A 26,387-nucleotide genomic window follows, 5' to 3' on the forward strand; every position below is an offset into this window, starting at 1 on the left:
CCAAATCCCAATCCCATTCCCAAGTCCTCAACCTAAACCGCACCGCCGCCGCCGCCGTATGGCATTTCGCCCTCCCATGGACCGACCAATCGGCATCTGCTTCGGGAGGGGGAGGATCGCACGCTGCGGCGGCGCCCCCGTGACGCCGCAGCCGTCTCCATCCGCACTTCCCCCGCCGATGCCAAAGACGGCTTCGAGGTGCGTCGTGGAGGCGTCCCGGGGCGCGCACGTGTTCGAGGTCGCCGACTACAGCCTACACAAAGGCATCGGCGTCGGCCGCTCCATCCGCTCAGCCACCTTCGACGTCGGCGGCTACGAGTGGTCCGTCCTCTTCTACCCAGACGGGAAAGCTGAGAATGCCGAGGACTGCGTCGCCGTGGGGCTCGAGCTCATGACGGCCGACGCCGGCGTGGTCAGGGCGTCCTACCAGTTCGGCCTCATCAGCCAGACCACCGGGGAGCCCTGGTTCGTCGCGGAATCCCGCACGGTGGAGTTCCACACCCACACGATATGGTCCAGGCGCGATCTCATGAAGAGGAACCAGCTGGAGGCGTCCCAGTACCTCCGCGACGACCGCCTCGCCATCCAGTGCGCGGTCACCGTGGTCAAGGAGACGCGAGTGTTGGAGGCCCGGGCGGTGCCAGAGATCGACGTGCCTCCGTCGGACTTGGTCGCGGACATGGGCAGGTTGCTGGACCAAGGAGACGGGGCGGACATCACCTTCGAGGTCCAGGGGGAGAGCTTCCCGGCGCACAGGACGGTGCTCGCGTCAAGGTCGCAGGTTTTCAGGGCTGAGCTCCATGGGCAGATGAAGGAGAGGAGCGTGGACCGCATCGTCATCAGCGATATGCAACCAGCGGTGTTCAGGGCCCTGCTTCGTTTCATCTACACCGATGCCTTGCCGCCGATGGATGATCTCAGTAAAGACGACAGCTTGGAGATCACCCGTCATCTGCTCGTCGCTGCCGATCGGTACGCCATGGAAAGGCTCAAGCTCATTTGTGCTCAGATCCTTTCCAAGAGCCTTGACGTGGAGAGTGTGACTACCACATTGGCTCTAGCTGACAGGCATAACTGCAGTGGGCTCAAAGATGCCTGCATTGAGTTTATCATCTCGTCCAACAAGATGGATGATGTGACCAAAACCCAAGGGTTCGCAAACCTCAAAAGATCTTGCCCTTGTGTTTTGGTAGAGGTACTGGAGAAGGCAGGTAAGTTGCGTAAAATATAGTTTAAGAGTCCTGGTAAAGGGATTTGGGAATGGTTACTCTTGATCTAATTCTTAGATCATATCTACATTTCTGTATCTACGTATGTAAATAAATATTTTGTCACATCATTAGAGACTTATCTAGACTTTTTCATATGATTAGTTTGACATCATGTGTGCTCTAGGATATGGATTGGCACTACACATCCACAATCTACAGGAGTTGGTTTACTACAATGTTTGGCCCTTATGATGCCACTACTCTAGCTAAATCTAATTTATCCTTTGCACCATGAAATTCAGATGGATGTGGTGTTATTCTGAGCACAAGAAAAAATGAGTACAGTTTATGTGGAGACATAGGGAACTTAATGTGTCGCATCCAAGAACCGTAGGACTTCCTAAGTTCCTATATGTTTGAATTTACTAGGAATGTTTCTCTTTTGCAGAAAGGCCAATGCCACAGTTAAAATGACGAAAATAGCCATGCTTAAATCATGCTTGTGTGTTTGCGGCATAGGTGCTGGCCGGGGTTAGCTAGTTTACTGGGGCACAACTTCTGGAGTTTAATTGCAGACTTACATTGCCATTCTCGTTTGGAGTTATAGTGGTAGCGTAGTGAAATACAACTTGCATCATAATAAACATGAAAACATGATGGTGTGTTTGGTGCTTGAAGGTGATGCTGCCATATTTTGCCTCAATACTTTAATTTAGTTGCACGATGCACGAATTAACTACTTTGAAGTTATTTATTGCTGGCTTTCATTGTTGTATCACAGTTTGTCTTTTGAGATGTTGTATTTGAGTTATCCAAGTTAAGATTATTCTACCTAAAAAGGTATATTGGAAGTAACAAGTAGTTTAAATTTGCCAAATTAGCAACTGTCCTCTGTTCAAGTTTATGAGGATAATGAGATGCAAGCTTGCAGAGCACAAAACTTGGTAAATCCTTGATTTTTATCATTTCGTCGATGCCAATAAAAATATTTGCTTCATTGACATTGTTGTGATTTTATAAACTTAGCATTTAAAGATTCATTACCGTGTCGCTATCCTAAGCAAGTACAAGGCAGTCCTCCAATTATGGAATGTGCTAAAAAAATTGTGGAGAGTTAATTGTATGCTTTTGAAATCAAACAATTCATCCTTGATTTGATCATATTGCTAGGCCGCGGAAGGCTAGAATGTGTTTCGAACTCTACCATTATTGGAGCCAATCCATGTTTTCCTTGTGTCTTGTGGTGTTCCACACGAAGTATGAGTATATATTTGTTCTATAAGCTCTTATCTCTGCCTTGTGTGGTACATTCAAGATTCAATATGAGTATTATTATTTTTTATATTTAAATATACTGATGGCTCTTAAACATCTGGCAGTATGCCACTTAGGTCCAAAGACTCTCAAAATTGAAACCTACCTCCCTGAACTTGTTAAGTTTTGCACCGAAGGTCCATACCCCTTAAGGGCCCGTTCGTTTGCAGCCCGGAATGGTTTGAAACTGTCCTAGGCCTGGAACCATTCGATAAATTATATTGGGCTGGAATTGTTCCGGACCTTTCCAGGCCAGGAACACTTAACTAAACGGGCCCTAAAAAGATGTTGATTAGGATAAAATTTTACAAAAACTGGCCCTGTAGTTCTACCTCTAGCACTTCTTCCCCAACCACAGCACCATCCGCGTGTTGCAACGCCAGCCCGCCATGTTGCTGCTGCTCAAGCCAACCCGCCGCGCCGCACCCGCATACAACCCCATCGTGCAGGCCTGGCATGATGAGGGTTGTACCCAGCGAGGTCACGGTCGTGTGGCTTGCAATGCCATAGTTGTTAGTGAAAGACGGAGATGTTGTGGTGGTCCAAGCAGTAGGTCCTGGCAGAACGGCGCAGGACGATGGGCCATCCGTGGTGGTGACTCCTAGCATCACGAAGTCCGTGCGTCACTCGATATAGTCCTCAGTGGTAGCGGCGTCATGGTGTGGCACCCAGGGAGACAGCCCCGACATGGCCAACGTTGTGGCTCAGACTAGCATCACGGACAACTCTATAGGCACACCCCTACGTCAGCAATGTAGACCGGTGAGGACAGCAAGGGAGGTGTGAAAGGTCCAAATGGCTAGAGGAGGGGCGTGAATAGCCTATTTAAAATTCTACAAACTTAAACTAGACAAGTTGATTAGTAAAACAAAAGGCGAAGCTATTCTAGCACTAGCACGACTAAGCTATGCAAGCCACCTACCCAAGTCTAGCAAGAAAGCTAAACACAAGTTACAATAAGAAAGCACAACTACAAACTTGCTACACTCCTAAACAAGCTAAGCAACTAGCAAGATATACAGGAAAGTAAAGGAGTGGAGAGTGATTTTTATACCAACGTTGTAGAGTAGAGATATATCCAATCAATCACTCACAATCACAAGAGTTTTTACCGAGGTTCACTTGCTTCCCGGCAAGCTAGTCCTCGTTGTGGCGATACACCCACTTGATGGATCACGAGCTAATTGGCAATCCAAAGCCAAACCCTCAGCGGGTGCCGCACATCCACTCACAAGATGGGGATCCTCCAAGCCACGAGCAATCCACTAGAGTAGCCAATTGCGATCTCCCGCGGGGAAGGCTCAAGAACCCCTCACAAATCACTTGGTGAGGCTCGAAACAATCTCCAATCACGAGCTCAACACCACCGCTGCTCCAAGCCGTCTAGGGCATCGGGAAACACCCAAGAGTAACAAGAAATCCGCAGCAAACTCAAGAATCAAGTGCCACTGAATGCAACTCTCAAAGCAATGCACTTGAATCTCACTCAATCTCACTAGGATTAGCAATCAAGCAAGAAGATGAGTGGAGGGAGTGTTCTCTAGCTCAAAGTATGCCTCAAGTAATCAAATGTGCAAGAGTTAACCTCCCAAAGCCGGCTACCAACTATTTATAAGCCCCTCAAAGAAACTAGCCGTTGGCTGTTTTCACTGGGCTGAAAACGGGGGCACCGGACGCTACTAAGTGATCACCGGACGCTCGACCCCCAGCGTCCGGTGCTCAGGGATAGGCCACGTGTCCTCTTTAAATCTCGCGTGTCAGATTCTAACGGCTACCTGCAACACACCGGACGCTCTGCAAGTCCACACCGGACGCGTCCGGTGCACACCGGACTCATGCGCAGAGAGTTTGTCAAACTCGCGACCTCACCGGATGCTAGGCACCGGACGGTCCGGTGCTCACCGGACTCATGCGCAGAGAGGGTTACAAAAACCCCTCACACCGGACGCTAACCACCGGACGCTCTCAGAGTGCGTCCGGTGCTCTACCCTAGTAGGGTTAAGCACACCGGACTCTGAGGCCAGCGTCCGGTGCCTCTGCACTCAGCGTCCGGTGAGTGTTTCTCAGAGAGAAAACACTCCCGCGACTTCTCCAAATTTCCCACCGGCGTAAAAGAAAATATACACTTATTTTTCTCAAAAGCGCCAAATCCCGCCTCGCAAGCTCGGCGGGAGGGAGAGAGGAACCCACACCCCTCTCAACCCTAGGAAAACCACCTCCTTTGTAAATGTGCTAACACCAACAAGTGTCCACCGCCAAAGAGCATGTGTGTTAGCTTTTCACAAACATTTTTACCAAAGGAGTTAAGTTAGCACTTTACTAGATCCTAATGCATATGCTCAAGATATGGACCTAGTAGCACTTGATTCGAGAGATGACCGTGATTTCCCCTCTTGATAGTCGGCTATCTATCCTAAACCCGATCAATCACTTCTCTACTCATCTTAGACCGGCAAAAGTAAAACCCTATGTTTATACCTTTGCCTTGATAACTTTGCTCCTCGTCTATCACCATGATCTTCACTTCATGCTTCATCCCTTTGTGATCATGTGGCCACCTTTCTATGCCACCATGCACCTTCATCACATGTGTTGCTATGCCTAACTCAAATCACTTAGATACAAGGCATTAGCAACTTGGTGTCATTAATTACCAAAACCAAACTTGGGCTTTCAAGGTGGCAACTACACCATGAGGCAGCAAAAAGGCAAGGTGTTAGCGAAGCTCGTTAGGGGCGTGATCAGGGTTGGAAGCTGGCATTGGCCGTTGTTGTGGCCTAGCACGACGAATCCGGGATAGTGCAGTGTGGAATAGGGTAGAGGCGAGGGAGGGAGATGGGAGGGGCAAAGCATAGACATTCACGGATAATGGTGGAGGGTTGACATCGAGCGACCACGACGGTGGCCTGGCATCGTGGCGGTGGTGGAGGAACAACGACGACAGCCTGCTTGTGTGCTTGTCCATAGTAGGAGTAAGGATGGCAGTCGGGCGGTTTCGGGTCGGATATCCGTGGGTTTTGGTTCTCGCGGGTTCGGGTTTGGGGATGATTTTTCGCCCACGGTTTTCGGGTTCGGGGCCCCAAAACCTATCGGGTTTGGTTTTCCACCCGTGGATATCCAATGGATATCTGAAATAAGTCATTAGAATTAATTTTCATATGTTATAATATGATAATAAGAACTTGTTTACTTAGATTATTAAATTTATTTTAACCTAACTCATGAAAATATTTATTTTTATTGCCTCTTGTTTATACATGTAAATATGTGTATATATATCATGTATATATTTATAGAAAGTCCTTATTGCTATTATTATGTTGACATAGAAAGCGGGTTTCGGGTATCCGCGGGTTTGGTTTTGGAATGGGTTATCACCCGAATTGGTGTTCGGTGCGGTTTCGGGTTTCAATTTCGGGTTTCGGGTTCGAGTGCACATAGACTTCGCCCAATCCGAATCCGTCCCGTTGCCATCCTTAAGTAGGAGGCCGGTTTGGGTGACACCGGCACCTCAGGCCCTCACCTAGGAACAGAGTGCTAGAGGTAGAAGATCACTACACATGGTGGTTTTTGTAAAATTTTATCTTAGTCAACGACTCAATGTCCTCTGAAGTGACATAGATCTTCCATGCACTACGAAACAAGTTTAGAGGAGTAGATTTCAGTTTTGAAAGTCCATGGACCTAATTAAGTGACATAGAGCCACAAGTTGAACGTCGATATATTTTAACATTTTTTATTTTGATATGGATGAGTTCTGTAAATCTGCAAGAACCCTGTTGCAATGTTGGAGTAAAGGAAGAGATGTTTTACGTACTATCTCATTTTCACATCTGCACATATTATGAATTTAAGATGACAATTTCATTCTCTTGCAATGCAACTATATATATATAATCGGCCCTTTATACTCTATGTTCTAAATTAGAGTTTACTCTAGTTAGCATTATCATAAATGAAATTTCTCTAACTTTCATATAATTTTTAAGAAAAAATATATTAGGATGTACAAGTCCAAATAAATGCTCCGCCAACACATTTTTCCTAAAAAAAATAATGAAACTAGTTCAAATTTTCAAAGTTACAGAAGTTTAACTGTGTCATGTAACTTTGACTTGGGACAGCCAAAGTGAACTAAGCCAAAAGAATACCTTGGATGCAATCGACCCAACCGTTCTGAACTTTGTGACACAAGCTGAAGAAGCCTAGACCTCAACACCTGGATAGCTGGATTAGGCTGGCGTCTTTCCGAGTCGGAGCCGGTGAACACCAAGTGAGAACACCAAGATAATCTGCCGTGTTTTGCCGGTGACTCTGTACGTGTTCGATTCCGACACGTTAGCCGAACCAAAAACGCACACCTCCATCAATTCTCAATAAAACCAGACAAACACATACCCTTCCCGTGAGGCCGTGACAGGTTTACAAGCACATGCATTTTGTTGCCACGGCCACCACCTGTCGTCGTCGTCCGAGCTGATCGCCAATGGCAGGGCGCACGCCGACATCGTCGACGAGGACGGTGGCGACGAGGTCTACGTGCACCCCAGTCATACAGCACGGCTCGCACGTGTTCGATATCATGGGGTACAGCGTACACAAGGCCATGGGCAGCGGTCTGTCCATCTCGTCCGGCATCTTCTCCGTCGGCGGCCATGACTGGAGCATCGTCTTCTTCCCCAACAACCCCATCTACAGCGTCGACGACGGAGGAGGAGCCGTCCAGCCCTGCATCTCGGTCTACCTAGCTCTCATGAGCAAGGGCGCCAAGGTATTGGCCTCCTGCGACCTCGGCCTGGTCGACCACACCACCGGGCTGCCGTCGTCCTTCCACAGGACACCGGAGCCGAGGGAGTTCCGGTACGGCGACGGCAGCATGTACTTCCCGCAGACGACGGCGGCGGCCTTCATGGACTCCGCCCAGCTCGAGGCGTCCGCCTACCTCCACGACGACCGCCTCACCATCCACTGCGACATCGCCGTCATCAAGAAACCAAGCGTGTTCACCGGGAACACGTTCGCGGGCAGGCTCGAGGCGCCGCCGCCGCCCAACATCACGGAGCACCTTGCAAAGCTGCTGGAAACGGGAGAGGGCGCAGATGTCACTTTCGTCGTCGGCGGCGAGACGTTCGTCGCGCACAAGTTCTTGCTCGCGGCGCGGTCGCCGGTGCTGAGGGCGGAGCTGTGTGGGCCGATGAGGGAGGCGGCGACGCAGCATGTCACCGTCGACGACGTGCAGCCTGATGTCTTTAGGGCACTGCTGCATTTCATCTACACCGACTCCCTGCCGCCGGATAGGGGTGATATATTACTACTGCAGGGGCGGCTAAATAAGCTACACTGACAACCGGATGATCCAGCATCTGCTTGTGGCTGCAAATAGGTACGATGTGGAGAGACTGAAACTGATATGCCAGGGCATCCTCTGTGACAATCTTGATCCGGGGAACGTGGCGACCACGTTGGCTTTAGCTTATCATTATAACTGTCCTAAGCTGAAAAATTTATGTTTTCAGCTTATCACTGATCCAAATACCATGGAAGCAGTCAAGGCAACCCCAGGTTATAAGGATCTCAAGACGAACTACCCTTGTATCCTAGCAGATGCACTTGAGTTCAAGACCAGTAATAATTTGCGTAAAAAGTGAGCGGCTGGTCTCAAGTTGAATCTATTGGTGGTTGTCCTATTAACCTTTACCAGATTTTACTAAGAGTAAAATACACTAGCGGCCGTTTAACTTGTCAGCCTGTGCCACTTTGATCCATGAACTTGCAAACCTGAAAAAGTGACCCCTGAACTTGTCCGCCTATGCCACTTCGGTCCATGAACTTGCAAACGCGAAAAAGTGCCCCCTGAACTTGTTGACCTGTGCCACTTGGTCCATGAACATGCAAATACGAAAATAACATTAGCTGCATGGCATTGTTCTGCCACGTGGCCGCCTCTGGTAGGCCATGCATGACACCGTTTATGGTGTTGACATCAGCGATGATGTCAGCATTTCTTTTTTAATTTACGAAATTGATATATTTTTATTCGTACCATCAAATATATCAATTCGTTGCATTTATTAATTAAAAGAGATAATTTTAAAACAAGCAAAAATTATTCGTTTTCTAAGTTTCATAATTTTTTCTAGGCAGAGTACATCATAAAGAGGCTACACAAAATATTTTATGAATTTATCATTTCACTAATAATTAGTTATGAAATAAACAAATATTTGTTGACGCGTTGAAAGAGCCTTTACACGCATGGACCAAAGTGGCACAGGCCGACAAGTTCAGAGGCCACTGTTTGCGTTTGCAAGTTCATGGACCAAAGTGGCACAGGCAGACAAGTTCAGAGGTCACTTTTTGGGTTTGCAAGTTCATGGACCAAAGTGGCACATGCTGATAAGTTAAAGGGCCTCCAGTGTATTTTACTCTTTTACTGATAAAGCGGCTCTTCGTTACTTGTTGAACAACTCGGTAATGTTGACAACTAACTACTAAATGAGCTGTCTTTAAGCATATCACAATGGTGCTGATCAGCAAGTGCTAACATAGACGCCACAGTATGCACTGCAAGGGTGAGGATGCCCTGGCATATCATCTCCAGCACGTGGATCAGTCGGCCTGGTTCAGGAACCCAATTGCGAAGCAACACGCCTTGGAGTCGGCTCCCTGGGTCATGAAGTCCGCGTGGAAACAGCACTAGTCGTCGCCGCTGCTCTTGCTCTTGCAGCCGCCAGGGCCAGGCCCGCCACGCGCGTCGCCGTCGGCGAAGAACCGGAGGGACCAGAGGTAGCCACCAACGGCGAAGGTGCCTGACTGCACGTAGTTGCCGGAGCCGATCGATGCCCCTCAGCAGGCTGTAGCGGCAGACTTGGAAGACATGCGTTTTTTAGTTAAAGGGCTATAGCCCCGACCTTTCAATTAACATTAAAAGACCAAGATCCATTTACAGTGCAAAGTTTAAACCAGCAGGACCATGTCCACCTGGACCCAGCAGACCACCAGCAACGAACCAACAAAAAGCGGCAAAAAAACTGCACAAACTCCTTGTGACACACAGCGTTTTGCAAACGCGCCCCAAAGAAACAAAAGGAAATGTTACACCAATGCGACTTCAAAACAAAGCCACGTCCAGATCCTTCCACCAGGGGTAGAGATCTGAAGTCACCTCCCCCACCTTGATGTCCCCAGATCACTTGATCATGTCCTCCCTTTAGAAAGCTTCATGTGATGTCGAGGGGGGAATAGGGCAGCCAAAGATTTTTCTCAGCCAAGCTTTTGATCTTGTATAAAGAATGAGAAGAATACACCCCTGAAGAGGTGAACTGCCTTATCATCTCATCTTCTTCATTAGACAGAGAAACAGTAGAAATCAATTCTACTACTTCTGATTAGGACTAACAAAATCTTCAGAAACTGTTCTTCTAAAAGTACATCTAAGACTATCACCATCCCATAGATCAGCTATAGACTTTTCCTTCTCATTCACAATTCTATATAAAGGCCAATATTGTATAGCCAAGCTTGAGGATTCCCTTAATTTGCACCCAAACATCCACTAAGACGCCTACAGGTTCTACCTCACCATTCCACACACTCAAGAACCAACCACCCTAGGTCTATTAAGATCAAACACTGAAGCTTTCCCAATAACTATGTTCTTAACCTTTTTGGATGGTGGGAACCTCACAATATAACTGTACTCATTAGATTTCCTCAGATGCCAAGCCCAATTCTCATCAAAAGAGTTCACTCAGATTTTCCACAATCCCTTCCTCATCAATATCCCCCTCTTCTATAGTTGTGACCCCAAAGTTGTCCATGCCTTCCCAGTGTTTGAACCTATTCTTTGCATCTTCCACATCAACCAAATAGAAGCCCAGTCCTTTGTTAGCACTACCAAAGTATTGAGCTATTGCTTGTGCTTTCAGCCATTCAAGATAGAGATCAACTACAGGAGCAACACTGCGGCAAATGAAACACATCCTCGGTTGGTTGCAGGCAGAACTGAAGTGACCCGCCTGACCACAACTAAAACAAACGACCTTCAAATTCTTCTCCATAGATGTGTCCATAATACCTTCTTCAGTAACTTTTTGATTGTCCTTGATAGGAATCTTCACCGCTTCCTTTGATGGTTCCTTTGATCTCTTGGTAAACCACTTGGGTTAGAGTTGGTCTCTCCCCCTCCCCTGTAATCCACCACCTCTAGGGCGCAAAAGCCAAACTATGGTGAAATGATGAATTGGGATAGGAGGTGGTGGGTGGTTGGGGTAGAAACCATACTGTGGAGGTGGCGGCTGGTTGTAGAACTTAGGAGCTGGTGGTTTCGATCACGCTCGTCGACGACGTCATGGTCACCACGGTGCGTGCCCGGGTGGTGGCAGCGAGGTGGGCTTCGACTGCATAAAACCAAGAAGATCCTATTGCATAGCAATGCCACGGCAGTTGCGGCATTTTGTGGCCATAGGTTTGGGAGAAGTCGTGCCGTCGTGCAGAGAGATGAAGCCCAAGCCACAATTGCGATCTGTTTGGTGGGGTTAAGCCAAGATTTGGTAATTCAGCAAAGTATATATGTAGTTAGATATCGTTAAACAAATTTGAGATTTAGGCACAGTTCACTTAGAGGCGGTAAACTTTACCGCCTATCACATCGAATGTTTAGATAAATGCATAAAGTATAAAATATAAACTATTTACGAACCTAAAAACACAGCTTGATAATAATTTGCGAGACGACTTTTAAGCCTAGTTAGTCTATGATTAGACTAATTACCAAATAAAACAAAAATACTACAATACACTTTAACACCTCCAACTAAATAACCCCTTACGGTGTTACTTTGTAGAGCTTCGAGTCAAATTAAGGGTCTTTCTGGTACAGCTCAACTTCACATTTCTGTTTTTTTGTTGGTTCGGCTTCAAAAGTATCTTTTTCGATATAGTTGAATATGTTTTCATAAACATTTGGCAAATAGCTTCTCAGAGGAGAAAGCTAGGACACCTCAGTTTTTGTGCTGTGAGATGAGCTGAAAAATAGCTTTTTGGGAGAAGTTCTTTTGAAAGAGCTCGTTTGGTAAGAAAATATAAAAACAGTTTAGTAAAGTTAGGATATAATCCCTACCAAACAGACTATAAATTGCTTTGGCTCTCTTCTGTAACGGAGCAACGGCTTCAGCTAGTTTTTTTTGTAAAACAACATTTGGTAAAACTTCCCATAATAGATATAAAGGATAAAATCACAAAACAATAATTTTAGGAGATCTAGAAACCGCCTCCGCACAATGGCCCGACGATCTCAAGAGAAATGGCGCTTCTAAAAATCTTATAAAAAATATTTACAAAGATAAGTGCCTTAAGGTAGCCGCTTCTAGAAATCATCACGGTCGAAATATGGCACCTGTCTGTGTATATCTATATTAAGAGGTAGGAATCTTGACATATATGTCTATGAAAATCATTGTTAACAGAGACTTTCTTTATAAGCATCCATCATCAAAAATCTATTTTTTAAAGATATGTATCTTAAGATGCCTGTGACTATAAAAAGTTAAATTAAAAAAACAGTAATTCATAGCTCTCAACAGTCGACAAGTTTTTTTATTTAAAGCTGATTAGAATCCCAAAGTATTATTTAAGTTTGGTTATTTTAAATTTAGAATTTTCAAACAACATAGAATGTTGACACGGTCTTTACCAAAGTTGCAGCTCTCAATCTAATCTACAGTTTTGTAGCTAAAAAGTTTTTTTTATTTGAAGTCATTTAGAGTCCCAAATATATATTTTAAGTTGATAGTTTTTTAAATTCAAAATTTAAAGTTTCTGAAGGACTTTTGAATGTTCACGTAGTTTAACACTAAAGTCGCAGCGGCGATCTGGTACAAGTTATTTATTTGAAGTACCATGTTTTGTTTTGCACACTATCAACTTTCAGAGAGCCCACGATTGTACAAATAGACCATACCATTGGAGTTGGCCCAAGAGTTCACATGTGGCCTTCCTCTGTCCGATTGAAATTGTTCGCTTTTCCTTGATCGACAATCTTTGAAATTTGCATTTTGTGAACTGTCACGTTTCTAAATTTTAGAACTTGATGCAGGCTAATTTAGCAACCATTGTCGATACATATTTAGCTACATCGAGACAACTAGTTGATACTTGATAGAGCCTGGAGCCGCCCTGGACACAGATCTCGTTGTCTAGAGTAGAAAAAAACCTTAGCCTAAAATATTTATTTGATAAGCATATTTTACAGTGTAACCGCTCAACTTGTGGCTCATCCAGTGGGATGATGGTAGACGAGATTTTTTTTTTTTGGGCTCAAAACAGTCGTGCAATTTTTTTTCCCCTGAGGATGCTCCGTGGCACGCCCTTGCCATTGCCACAGCTGGTAGAGAGGGGGCTGGGTGAAGAAGCCAGCGCGAGTGCCTCTGAGGTGGCGACGTGAGTTTTGACGCAGATTTCGGCAGGCGACGCCACACGCATGAGAGATCCAGCATCAATGTCACCGCCTTCCTCCACCAGCCCTCGGCAACTTCCTCCCCCGCCCTTCTTCGGCCTTGTTTACGTCGGAAAAGTGAAAAGTTTTCGGTACTGTAACACTTTCGTTTGTTTGTGACAAATATTATCTAATCATAAACTAACTAGAATCAAAAGATTCGTCTCGTAATTTACAGCTAAACTGTGTAATTAGTTTTTATTTTTGTCTATATTTAATGTTTCATGCATGTGCCACAAGATTCGATGTGACGAGAAATCTTGAAAACTTTTTGGTTTTCAGGGTGAACTAAATAAGGCCCAAACTCGAGAGGGTGAGGGTGGTGTAGGTCTTGTTTAGTTGCATTTTTTAAAAAAATAGACACTGTAATATTTTTATTTGTATTTGATAAATATTATCTAATCATGAATTAACTAAATTAAAAAGATTTATCTCACAAAAAACAGATAATTATGTAATTATTTATTTTTTTATATCTATATTTAATACTCAATGCATATGTTCTAAGATTCGATGTGACAAAAAAATTTTACAGATTTTTTGGAAATTAAACAAGGCCGTAGTGTAGGTTGGCGCTGACAGAGAGGGACGTCACGGGGAAAAGAGAGGAGAGACGGGGCATGATTATTTTCTTCTTTTTTTTGAACTTGAGACGGGCATGATTGAGTACTGGTCCAAAGGAGGCCTGGTTCACTTATCGGTGCTAGTCTAAACAGATCACAGGGCACCATCGCTGGAGCCGTAAGACCAAAGATTACCTTTTCTATTATTATTATTATTATTATTGATTGATTGACGAGTAGTAGAGTAGTAATAATCCTCTGTATAGATAGATGTACAGAAAAAGGTTACTTGTACTACTCGATAATATAAGGCCTTGTTTAGTTCCAAAATATTTTGCAAAATCAACACAGTAGCTTTTTCGTTTGTATTTGACAAATATTGTCCAATCATGGACTAAATAGGCTCAAAAGATTCGTCTCGTCAATTTCGACCAAATTGTGCAATTAGTTTTTATTTTTATCTATATTTAATACTTCATATATGTGTCTAAAGATTCGATGTGACGGGGAATCAGAAAAATTTTGCAAAATTTTCTGTGAACTAAACAAGACCTAAGTAGAAACAACAACAACAAAAAAAAAAAAGACGGGAAACAGCCGATGTGGACGCTTGGTACCGTATTTCTTTGTTGTGGGGGAATGCAAGAACGTGCGGATTAATTACACACTCCATGGACAGAGTGAGGGAGGAGGGAGGAGGGAAAGATTACTTTTTTTTTTCCATCATTGACAAAATGCTAGGCAAATGACACTATTTTTAACCAGTTTGTCAGTCCCAAACCCCAATGTCTGTCAAAAGTAAACAGCCCCCCTCCCAAATGTGAAAGAGAAAGTGTTTTCTTTGTGCGGCGGTCGGAGTTTTCTTTGAGACCATTTGGAGCAGAGCGCGGGGGCCCAGAACGACGAGGAAACCCCGGACCCGGAACACGCGCGCACTGTGCTCGCTCACCTGCTACCCTGACGTGGGTGCTGACCGACGCCCCCCTTTGCACGTGCCGTTGCGCGCGTGCCGTGCTCTGCTCTCCTCTGCTTGTTGCTTGGCCGCCCCCCCCGGTGTGTACTGTACGAGTCGTCCAAACTTGATCCACACCACACGCTGCCTGGCTGTTCCGCGGTTATATATATATATATATATATATATATATATATATATATATATATATATATATATATATATATATATATATATATATATATATATATATATATATATAGAGATAGCCCCCGCCAGGCGCCAGCTTCCAAGTCCAAATCCTGCATTCCTCCTGCTCGTTCGTTCCCAGCTTCCTCCACTCCAATCTGCAGTGCAGTTGCAGATTCGCAGTCAACTAGCTCCTCTCCGGCTCCAGGAAGGGAGGGAGAGGTAGCCATGGACGACGCAGAGAGATCCCTGCAGCTGCAGGCGCCGGAGAGCTCCGTCGACTGGCGCGGCCGGCCGTGCCACCAGCAACGCCACGGCGGGATGCGCGCCGCCGTCTTCATCCTAGGTGGGTGGGTTGCAGTGGGTTGGGTGGGGGCCGTCTTGCTCTTGCTCCTGGCGGATTGACAAGGTGTTCCATGGGATGGATGGATGCAGTGTTCCAGGCGTCGCAGACGGCGGCGCTGGCGGCGGTGGGGAGCAACCTCATCACCTTCGTCTTCGGCGAGCTGCACTTCCCGCTGTCGCAGGCCGCCAACGTGGTCACCAACTTCGTCGGCACCGTCTTCATCCTCTCCCCGCTCGGAGGCTTCCTCTCCGACTCCTACGCCGGATGCTTCTGGACGCTGCTCGCATTCGCCGCCGCCGAGCTCGCCGTACGTACGCTTCCATCCTTCCTCTTCCTCTTCTTCTTCCTTCCTTCACTTCATCATTGGTGGATTGGATTGGACAGTACAGTAAGTCCGACAGTAGAGTGTAGTCCTACTCCTATCCAGCTGCTATCCTATGTAGCATCACTCTCATGGACATGGACGACGACATGGACATGGACCAGAGATTGCCAGCCAGCTGCTTTTCTTTCTTTTCTTTTTTTTTTTTGACCCGCCTTTTGATCATGTTGGTGGTAAGGGAGATGAACTGAACTGGAACATGAGAACATGGTAGGGTCATGGGCATGGATGCATGGCCCGCAAAAGACGCCCATCACCATGACCAACACAGCTCCCAATTTATTTCTTTCTTTTTTAAAAAAAGAAACACACCAAAAGAAAAGGAAAAAAAAACACAACCAAAAGTCGCGCTGGTTGCAGCAACGAACTCGCAGCCGCTCACATGCTAGCATCCTTGCACACTATAGTTTTTACTAGTACAGTAGTTTGCACGGGACCGGGTGGGGGAGTTGAGCATTTTTGGGAGTTTGGATCCATCAGCGTTCAAGCACTCCTACTTGACTTGCCCTGTTTAAGTAGTTCATAAAAAAAATTTGTTTTCGTTCCATAATCTTTATATATATATTTTCTCCGTCTACAAATAAGTGCACATCTCGTTTTCTGATGAGTCAAACATTTTTAAGTTTGACCAAATATATACAAAAATGTACTAATATTTATCTTATGTAATATGTATTATTAGATTGAGCATGAAATATACTTTCATAATATACTTATTCGCAGATACAAATATTAATATTATTTGATATATTTTTAGTCAAACTTAAAAAAATTGACTCATCGGAAGTAAGATGTGCATTTATTTATCGACGGAGGAAGTATACAGAAAACATCAAATATAGATAAAAATAACTAATTATATAATTTATTTATAATTTACAAGATTAATCTTTTGAACTCTACGACTGATATTAATCGACAAATAAAACAAAAATGCTAAATCCAAAAAAATTTCAGTGTACAGAGAGATCTGCAGTTTCAAACCGCCTGAGCGGGATTCGATCCGACAGGAACATTGGGATTCACGAGGTGTGTGTGCGGGTGTGTGGTCCATCTGGAATTCTGGATCTGGCACCTCTCCTGCTGCTGTGTGTTGTGTGCCTCTTGGCTTTTCCATGCCGGGGCCTGGGCCCCTGGGCCAGCCAAAGATCGGCATTGTTGTATCATTGAGCTTGAGCCGCTCGGTAGTAGTAGTAGTAGTAATAATAATATAATCAGGTCAGGCAGCTGGATCCTCGAGGAGTTTTCATTGCTGGGGCCAAATCATCATTGGGAGCTGTTAGCCTGTTACAGATTGTACTTCTAATTTTCCAACACCAAGATCTATCTACTACAGCCAGCGCGCAATAATCCACTTTATCTGCTTATATATAACCGAGGTACAAAGCTTTGATTATCCTCAGTTTACTGCTCAAACTATTTTGATTGGTTCAGTCTGTCTATGCCAAATGAGATAGTATGATTTTTTTTTGTTTGGTTCTCCAAGCACAGGCTGAATTTCAATAGGGGATAAAGTAGGCCTTGTTTAGTTCACCCAAAAAATCAAAAAGTTTTCAAGATTCCCCATCACATCGAATTTTGCGGCACATGCATGAAGCATTAAATATAGACGAAAACAAAAACTAATTACACAGTTTAGCTGTAAATCGCGAGACGAATATTTTGATCCTAGTTAGTCCATAGTTAGATAATATTTGTTACAAACAAACGAAAGTGCTACAGTACCGAAATCCAAAAAGTTTTCACATCTAAATAAGGCCTAAACGACATCGCAACTCTCAGAAAAAAATACATAATTTTTTTTATGATCTATTCAAATGAAGTTAACCATCACCTAGAACAAGTGATAAAATTTAAATTTACAGATTTCTATTGTCCAATTGAAGTAAAAAAGACCATTACTTAAAAGTAGCACTATCAAATTAATCATTCCGTAGGACTAGTTATATATGGATTTACGTATAGCATATTTCGTCAATAAATTTGGTCAAAGTTAAAAAAAAGTTTGTCTTGTGATAAATTCAAAGTTATTTATAATTTAAAATGGGTAGAGTATTTTTATTTTTAATGCATGTAGACTCAGTTATGCTTTTAGTTCTACATTTTTGTTAAGTTGTTCCTTTTGGACTTCCAGTCACACTATAAATAGTATACCCTACTTTTTGAATTATAAGTTTTTTAGTTTCTCTAAATATATTATTTTGTTATATATTATATCTGGACATATAGTGTATATCTAAATGCATAACAAAAAATATATATTAAAAATATCAAAAATATCTTATAATTTGGAACAAAAGGAGCACACATGAAGATATAGTCATATGCTACTATATCTCCGTCCTTAAAAAAGACGCTGTTCTGAATTTGAATTGAGACAAAAAAAAACTTAGCTTATACAAAAATATTATTAACAATTGTAACTTTAAACAAATATATACTAAGAAATAACATTTCATGATTAGTTTAATAATGCCAATTCAGTATCATAAATGTTAACACCGGTTTATATAGATTTGATTAAATTCAAAACTGTTCAATTTTATTTGAATTTTAACGGGGACGATGGAGTGCTTCCATCCAAACACGCAACACATTCACTGTGGACTGTGGTGGGTAGGGTAGGACCGGTGATACCGTGCTAGGCCTTGTTTAGTTCTGAAAAAATTTCAGATTTCGCTACTATAGCATTTCGTTTTTATTTAACAAATATTGTCTAATTATGAACTAATTAGGATCAAAAGATTCGTCTCGGGATTTACAGACAAACTGTATAATTAGTTTTTTTCGTCTATATTTAATGCTTCATACATGTGTCGTAAGATTTGGGCCTTGTTCAGTTCGCAAAAAGTTGTGAAAAACGGCACTGTAGCACTTTCGTTTTTATTTGACAAACATTGTCCAATTATAGAGTAACTAGGCTCAAAAGATTCATCTCGCGGTTTACAGATGAACTGTGCAAATAGTTTTTGCTTTTATGTATATTTAATGCTCCATGCATGTGCCGCAAGATTCGATGTGACGGGGAATCTTGAAAAATTTTGCGAACTAAACAAGGCCTTGATGTGACGGAAAATCTTGAAAACTTTTTGGATTTTATGTTGTGACTTGTGACCTGTGAGGTTGGCCGGTACTAGTGGTCACTGGATGACCGGTACGGTGTACTGTGGTAGGGTTTTCTTTTCCATGGGATCTCATATTTATGGCGATCTACCTAATATTTTGAACTTTTGCGTTTGAACTTTTCACGAACCCAGCTACGAAGAATCTATCAGTCATAGGAATTTATTTGTTTTGAATGCGGATTAATATTTGCTGTCCTCTCAGGATATATATTCAGAACAGAAAAGGACCTCATATCTGTTTTGCAGTACTCTAATAATAGTTGCAAACTTTTGGCAATGGGAAATGATAGATTAGTTACAGAATATATTTTCATAATATTTTTTTTAAAATATAATTACTAATACTATTTACTTTTTACTATAAATTTGGTCAAACTTTCAAACAAAAAAAATTGGCACTAGGACTATTACAAGCCATGGGGCATAAAGATTAAAGAGGCCTTGTGTATAAAGTTATACTGTTAAACGTGAGCCATATTGTGGGGGCCATAGCACATATTTATTACTTTTCCTATAAGTCTCAAAATGAATTAACTCATGAAGTTGTTCTAAGTCAAATATTTTTAGATTTAATTGAATCGATCAAAGAAGTACCAAATTTTATGACACCAAATTTATATTATTCAATACACCATGAAGTATATTTTTATAATATACTTGTTTGATGCCAGACGCATTAGTGTTTTCTTCGGTAAAACTAAAATTAAAATATTTTTACCAGGGCCTGGTATTACTGGCAGTACAAGCACACCTTCCACAGCTCAAGTCGGCACCGTGCAACATGCTGACAATGGCGGGCAGCTGCGAGCCCGCCAGTGGGTCCAAGGCCGCCATCTTCTTCGTGGCGCTGTACCTGGTGGCGCTCGGCACCGGCTGCGTCATGCCCAACATGACCACGTACGGCGGCGACCAGTTCGCCGGCGCCGCCGCGGAGAAGGATGCCAGCAAGAGGCTCTCCACCTACTTCAACCTGTCCTACTTCGGCTACTGCGTCGCTGAGGTCGTCGCGCTCACCGCGGTGGTCTGGGCGCAGACGCGCTTCGGGATGGCCGTCGGCTTCGGCCTCGCCGCCGCCGCCCTGGGCGCCGGCCTCGTCACCCTCGTCTCCGGCGCGGTGTTATACCGGAACAAGCCTCCCCGGGGCAGCGTCATCTTTACTCCTATTGCAAGGGTGAGAAGAAGAGAACTTTCAAAATGTCGCAAGTTTCCTTGTGCTAAATACGGTTGCCTGATTGTGCAATTATAAAATTCGTCAGGTTTTCGTGGCTGCATTCAGCAAGAGGAAGCAAATCTGCCCTTCCGGCTCCTCCAATCCTGCCCACACTGCAGCCGGAGATCCGGCTGTCGTCGACGGCGACGGCGACTTCCGCCACGCCAACAAGTTCAGGTCAACATCCAGCTCGTGCACCATCCGCATTCAGTATTCAGAGTTTCAGACACCTGATCTGACGAAAGTGAGAATTTTTTTTTTTTTAAAAAAAAAAACTTTGGCAGGTTCTTGGACAAGGCGTGCATCAGGGACGCGGCGGACACGGTGCCGGAGAGCGAGTGGCGGCTGTGCACCGCGGCGGAGGTGCAGCAGACCAAGACCCTCCTAGCGGTGCTGCCCATCGTGGCGTGCACCATCGTCACCAACACCGTGCTGGCGCAGCTGCAGACGTTCTCGGTGCAGCAGGGGAGCGTCATGGACACCAGGCTAGCGCCGGGCTCCTCCTCCTCGTTCCGCATCCCGCCGGCGTCGCTGCAGGCCATCCCCTACGCCATGTTGCTGGCGCTGGTCCCGGCCTACGAGCTCCTGCTCGTGCCGCTCATGCGGAGGCTCACGGGCACGCGGTCCGGGATCACCCCGCTCCAGCGCATCGGCGTCGGCCTCTGCCTCGTCGCGCTGTCCATGGCCTCCGCCGCGGCCGTCGAGCGGAGGCGCCGTGACGCCGCCTTGTCGTCCAGGCAGCTGTCCGTGCTCTGGCTCGTGCCGCAGTTCTTCGTCTTCGGCGTGTCGGAGCTGTTCACCAACGTGGGGCTCATGGAGTTCTTCTACAAGCAGGCGGCGACCGCAGGCACGATGCAGATGCAGGCCTTCTTCATGGCATTCTTCTACTGCTCCTTCTCGTTCGGGTTCTTCCTCAGCTCCGTGCTCGTCTCGCTGGTGAACAGGGTCACGGCGAGCGGCGGCCGCCGGGGATGGCTCGGCGACAATGACCTTAACAAGGACAGGCTGGACCTCTTCTACTGGGTGCTCGCCGCGCTCAGCGTGCTCAATTTCTTCTGCTACCTATTGTGTGCCAGGTGGTATAATTCGGGTGCCGGCGGCTCTGAAACTGATGAAGCTGTTGCCCCCGGCGAGATCGCCTCTGAGGAGGAAGACGATGACAAGGGGCTCATCTGAAGAACACAGCAACGAGCATGATACTGAAAACTGATGTATATGGTAATACAGATGTGCAATCATTCGACGCACATCCCTCTTTTCTTACCCAAAAAAAAAGTATACAAGGTCTCATATATATAAAAGAGTAGATATTAGCATGCACACAAGGTTGCCGCGACAAGAGGATAGGCTTAAGATGTCAATCATGCCGCATCGTCGTGTTACATCTCATCCGTGAACTATTCACACAAACGACTACGTGGGCATAGGTTTTTTTTTTTTTTTTTGGTTTGCAATGCATAGGTGTTTGAGTCTGTTTGATCTGCACTAGATTGTGGAAACTCGTTTGTAGCTTGTGGAATTGTAAAAGGGTTTGTAGCTTGTGGAGTTGTAAAATCTAAACAAAAAAAATGGCTTGTTTGGATCACAAGATAGAGTTTGATGACTTGTCTCTGTATATTGTAAAATGGGAACAAGATCCTCTGAAGTCGATAGAAGCGACTTATCTCTGCAGTCACGCATCCAAGCCGTCCAATTCATATCCAACCGTGGGTCAAACAAACTGGAAACAAACCAATCTCACGGGCCGGCCCATATCAGCCCAGTGGCTAGTGACTGTGACTCTCTGTCCCTGGACGCCACTCGTTCAGACTCCGCCGCCGTCACCGATAGCCACGTCAGCGTTCCTCTTCTCGACCGACCGCCGCCAGGACGCTCGGAGTACCTCGCCGGCGCTCCCCTCTCCTTCTTGATCTAACGGCATGGCACGTTAGCAGGGATTCCACCTCGCCAACGCTCCCATTCACCATCGCCGCCATCGTGGTCAAGCCATCGAGCCTCGAGCGTCGTCGCTGCAAGCGTTCCTAGCGCGTGGCTGGTTGTGGCAGTGGCGTTCCTCACCTCGTCGGCGCTCACACCTGTACCACTGCGACGCTTAGGATTCGTGGCAGCAGCCCCTGCCATCCCATGGACAAGCATATCGGTGGACTGTAAAAGATTCTGTGATGGAAGGAGACTGCAATGCGCTTACATACTGCTATCAGTTGTGTATTCAAGTGCTACACTGCTATAAGTTCTAGAATGATGTTGTGAATGAAATCCACAAAAGATATTGCTGATTACTCCAAGTTCATATGGCTGCTCAAAATGATGCATATTACAGCAAGTCTGCAACTTGAAACTTTCATATGGTTAATTACATAGAACTAGGAAACCAAAACTATCTGAACATGATATCTAAGGAGCCTGTTGTTTTAGTAATATGGCCAAGGAGGCTGTTGAGCCATACTCCTGAGTGCATATGGGATATAATCTGTACTACTGGAATTTACCAATAACAGCATTTGTCATTGCTCCTGAAAATTAGATGCAAGTAGTTTGCCAGTTGATGGAGAGCAATAGACGAGACAAGTGTAGAGATTTTGGCACCAGTTTGCCGATGGACAGCACAAGCAGAGACCTGAGCCCCGACGCACAACCTTCACCAATCGCCGCCCCCACGACCTTCACTGCTCATACCAAAAACATGAGCCTGACATCAAAGCAGTGAGGATTCTCGCCAGGAAATTACCGTAGCGGCAGCTATACGCCTATACGTGCGTCGTGCCTGATGTTGGGCCGGCCCATCAAGCCAAGTGGGGAACTGCATATTTCTAGCTCCACCGTCAGATAGCAGTGAACGGCTAGATGCACAGCGACTGCAGAGACAAGTCGCTTCGTTCGACTTCAGAGGATCTCGGTAAAATGCATACTCTATCCCTATTCATGTGTGTACTTTGGCTCTCAGCCTTCAATCGGTGCTGACAACTGGACCCGCACTAGTACTTAGCCAGACCCAACAGTCCTCTCATGATGTCATGCAAACATCATGCAACTTGCTCCCCATTGCAACATGTCAAGCACCTCACCAATAATCCCATTGCTAATATAGTAGTATTGGTTACCATTAATACTATTTTCTCATATTTTTAGAAGAAATATTACAGCAGATTAATACATCAACCCCAATATACATATACCTATGGGATCCATAACTCCATATGTCAGTAGCTTCTCCCATCTCCCTATACTAGTTTGGTTGTACACCTTTCTTGTCCTTCTCTCTCCCTCGAGACCTCCTTCCCTATGCTAGGCCTAGCCCTCGTTATGTCAGAGCCATAGCAGATTGCCCAACTCCATGGACACTGGTGCCAGACGGCTTAGATCTCTTCTCTTCCCATAATCTCCCTACGCCCATCCCTCTGTGGTCGTCACTTTCTTCCCAAAGCAGGGGGGCGGTGGCGTTTCTTCCTCCTCAACAATGGTCACAAGAGCCTCTCGATTCGACCATGGCGACTCCCTCCTGCCCTCCTATCTCCTCTTAGCTCTTCTAGCTACGAGTCTAGCTCTTCTTTGAGCTTGACAACATCCTCCTCCATCATGGAGCTGGCATGGGTGCAGTGGTGCACTAGCGACTTCAATAGTGTGCAGAGAGAAGCGAAGCAGGAGTAGAGGGCAGAAAAAATCATGTTTGTGGTACTTAGGCTGTACTTGGGCAGAAAAAATCATGTTTGTGGTACTTAGGCTGTGCACCTCACCAAATTTGATTCATCACTCAAACAAGTAACAATTCCTAGGGAATTATGATATAACAGAAACAGAAGAAAATAGTTACTAGTACAAGTAAAGCTTTGTTTGAGAATACAAAAACCTATACTCATTGTTCTAATGTTCTCCATTTTGGCTCAAAATGAGAGGGTTCTGAAAATTGTTGTCTGCCTAATTAATTTGGTGATAAGAGCTAAATCTCAGCACATAAAACAAGTCTCTTGCACATCCATTTCCACCTCAATTAATCTGGGTTTCTAAAACTGAAACTGTCTACCCGTCCAGAAACTAAAATCAGTGATGCAAATTTCTTCTATGTAAACAGTACATGATATTCTACTGCAAAGAAAGCTGTGACACGCTTCTCAAGCAACACACATAATGATATCCACCTCAATATTCTTAGCATTTTAGTATTTGGAGACAATATAATGTGTCAGGAAGAAGATATGCTAGCTAACCATCACAAATTCCCCAAAACCCAAAAGCAATGCGAGTAGAATGATAGCAAACACCAAGCAACCTCAGCCAAAAGACCTGTAGCAAGCATTGCAATGAGCCAACAATGTTGTGCTGATTGAATTGTCATTTTGCAGATGTTTAGCAACACAAACCGAACAGAAGGGAAAGGAAGTTTGAAGTAAAGAATGGCAAACCTCTCCACACAGACTCAAAGAACAATTTCAGATATGCCTGAGTGACCTGCAATAAGTATGGCTAAAAAGAGAAGCGAACAGACATACTAGTGTAGGGCAGCAAACCTTCTTTCAATATTTGTGCAGTAAATAGCCCTTGCACACATTTCATGTGCATCAGCATCATCAGATTGCAGATCACAACAAAGTAGCATAGCAAACTTTTTAGAGATCATAAGCCCTTGAGCCATAAACTTAAGACAAGCATGTTGATTCCTAAGGTTGGGTTGACTGGTGCAATGGTAGCTAATAGGATTTCACAAGCATAACAACACAAAATTTAGCACAGGATTATAGATGACAGGATCATACTATATATAAGTGGCAGCAGTCTCATACACCATTTGCAATGACATCTGAATGCCATTGCAAATGGTGTACACGGCGAAGCTTTGCTGTGAGTCAACCCTGACACACAGCAAAAAAAGGTGACGGACGGCGTGAAACAGCGGGGGACGATTTGACGGCAGGGTTTGCCGTGTGTTGCACACGGTAAACCTTTGTCGTGAGCTAGAGTGGGCACACGGCAAAAATTATAAATAATTTTTTGTTTTTCCCTGAAAAAGGGTTTGCCGTGTGCCTTCACTGTGACACACGGCAAACATTAAATCTTTACCGTGTACCACCATGCAGGCACACGGCAAAGTCTCAATGTTTGCCGTGTGTCAGGGGTGGGCACACGGCAAACCCCCTTCCCAGGTATGGAATAGGCGGCCTGGTAGGTGGGTTTGTCGTGTGCTATGGTCATAGCACACGACAAAGATTGGTCTTTGCCGTGTGTTATGGCCCTAGCACACGGCAAACGTTGTTGACTGGGGGTGAGCGTTAGTGTGGGGTTAGTTTTTACCGTGTGCTCTGTTTTTGTCGTGTGTTGCTCACGGCAAAGGTTTTTGCCGTGAGCAACACACGACAAAGGCTAGGTATACCGTGTGCCTAGCGTTTGCCGTGTGCGTAGGCTGAGCATACGGCAAACCCAACCTTTGTCGTGTGTTGCTCACGGCAAACAGACGGACACACGGATTTGGCCGGCTTTTCGATAGTGATAGAAGACATGGAGCTAGAGATGAAGGAAGGACAGGAATGTGCAATGGCTCAGCATCTGCTTGTGGCCGCAGAACCTGGAGTGGCTGAAGTTAATCTATGAAGATAAAGTGTGCAAGTATATTGATACGGGCTCCGCAGCGACCATCTTGGCTTTAGCTGAAAAGCCTTCGCGTAACGCTTGTTTAGTTCCGAAAAAATTCCGCATTTCGTTACGGTAGCATTTTCGTTTTTATTTGAAAAATATTGTTCAATCATAAACTAACTAGGATCAAAAGATACGTCTCACGATTTACAGATAAACTGTATAATTAGTTTTTGTTTTTATCTATATTTAATGCTTCATGCATGTGCCGTAAGATTTGATGTGACGGAAAATCTTGAAAACTTTTTGGATTTCGAAATGAACTAAACAAGGCCCGCTAAGACTCTGGATGCATCCATGGAAACAGGTGGATTTGACTACCTGACAGTTAGCTGTCCTGGTGTTCTGAAACAGCTGCTCTCCAAATTTGTTACCCGTGGAATTGAAAATAGACGGTGTCTAACAGCAAATCCTTCCTAACTATATTTATTCTTATACCAAGTATATATTTTCTCCCTGTATCTTTTATATATGTAGAACTATTTTGGTGGCAAGCTAAGATTCTAAGGAAGAAGCTTGTGTTTTGGTGCTACGAAGTACGAACAGTTAGTTTGGTTATGTGTACTGAAATTGCTAGGCCGTGTTTAGTTCTTGAAGCGAAAAATTTCACGACACCGTAGTACTTTTATTTGTTTGTGGTAATTATTGTCTAACCATGGACTAACTAGGCTTAAAAGATTCGTCTCATCAATTTCGACCAAACTGTGTAATTAGTTTTTATTTTTATCTATATTTAATACTCTATACATACATCTAAAAATTCGATGTGATAGAGAATCTTGAAAAAATTTGGGTTTTAAGGTGAAAGTAAACCAGGCCCTAGATTGCTTATTGTGTTTCCCCTAGAGTTCCTGCGAGAATTCCTTTAGTTTCAGCAACCAGCTACCAGCATCTGCACTTCATTTCATTTGCGGGATGCTAGACTGAATTATCTTTGGACAAAGACACTGAAACATACATGTCTCAAACGTTCTG

General features: G+C 44.7%; 3 protein-coding genes across 3 annotated transcripts; all 3 read left to right on the forward strand.

The window, feature by feature from the left end:
• Positions 1-1,434, forward strand: LOC8072181 (BTB/POZ and MATH domain-containing protein 2). The gene has a single exon (XM_021465823.1). It carries the CDS (start codon positions 59-61, stop codon positions 1,229-1,231), a length of 1,173 nt encoding a protein of 390 aa, XP_021321498.1. The 5' UTR covers positions 1-58; the 3' UTR covers positions 1,232-1,434.
• LOC8072182 (BTB/POZ and MATH domain-containing protein 2) lies at positions 7,012-8,173 on the forward strand. Its single transcript, XM_021465571.1, has 2 exons — positions 7,012-7,830; positions 7,865-8,173. Exons 1-2 carry the CDS (start codon positions 7,012-7,014, stop codon positions 8,171-8,173), a joined length of 1,128 nt encoding a protein of 375 aa, XP_021321246.1.
• LOC8072184 (protein NRT1/ PTR FAMILY 4.3) lies at positions 14,804-21,379 on the forward strand. Its single transcript, XM_002444020.2, has 5 exons — positions 14,804-15,070; positions 15,160-15,377; positions 19,299-19,748; positions 19,834-19,964; positions 20,072-21,379. Exons 1-5 carry the CDS (start codon positions 14,953-14,955, stop codon positions 20,961-20,963), a joined length of 1,809 nt encoding a protein of 602 aa, XP_002444065.2. The 5' UTR covers positions 14,804-14,952; the 3' UTR covers positions 20,964-21,379.

Source organism: Sorghum bicolor, chromosome 7 (genome assembly GCF_000003195.3).
Source record: "Sorghum bicolor cultivar BTx623 chromosome 7, Sorghum_bicolor_NCBIv3, whole genome shotgun sequence".
In the NCBI taxonomy this organism is placed as follows: domain Eukaryota; kingdom Viridiplantae; phylum Streptophyta; class Magnoliopsida; order Poales; family Poaceae; genus Sorghum; species Sorghum bicolor.

Bases quoted from the DNA above. Each gene is read 5' to 3' on its own strand.
- LOC8072182 (XM_021465571.1), top strand. From the start codon at position 7,012: ATGGCAGGGCGCACGCCGACATCGTCGACGAGGACGGTGGCGACGAGG. The intron at 7,831-7,864 runs ATATTACTACTG...TAAATAAGCTAC, and splicing joins TGCCGCCGGATAGGGGTGAT to ACTGACAACCGGATGATCCA.
- LOC8072181 (XM_021465823.1), top strand. From the start codon at position 59: ATGGCATTTCGCCCTCCCATGGACCGACCAATCGGCATCTGCTTCGGG.
- LOC8072184 (XM_002444020.2), top strand. From the start codon at position 14,953: ATGGACGACGCAGAGAGATCCCTGCAGCTGCAGGCGCCGGAGAGCTCC. The intron at 15,071-15,159 runs GTGGGTGGGTTG...GGATGGATGCAG, and splicing joins CGCCGCCGTCTTCATCCTAG to TGTTCCAGGCGTCGCAGACG. The intron at 19,965-20,071 runs GTCAACATCCAG...AAACTTTGGCAG, and splicing joins CGCCACGCCAACAAGTTCAG to GTTCTTGGACAAGGCGTGCA.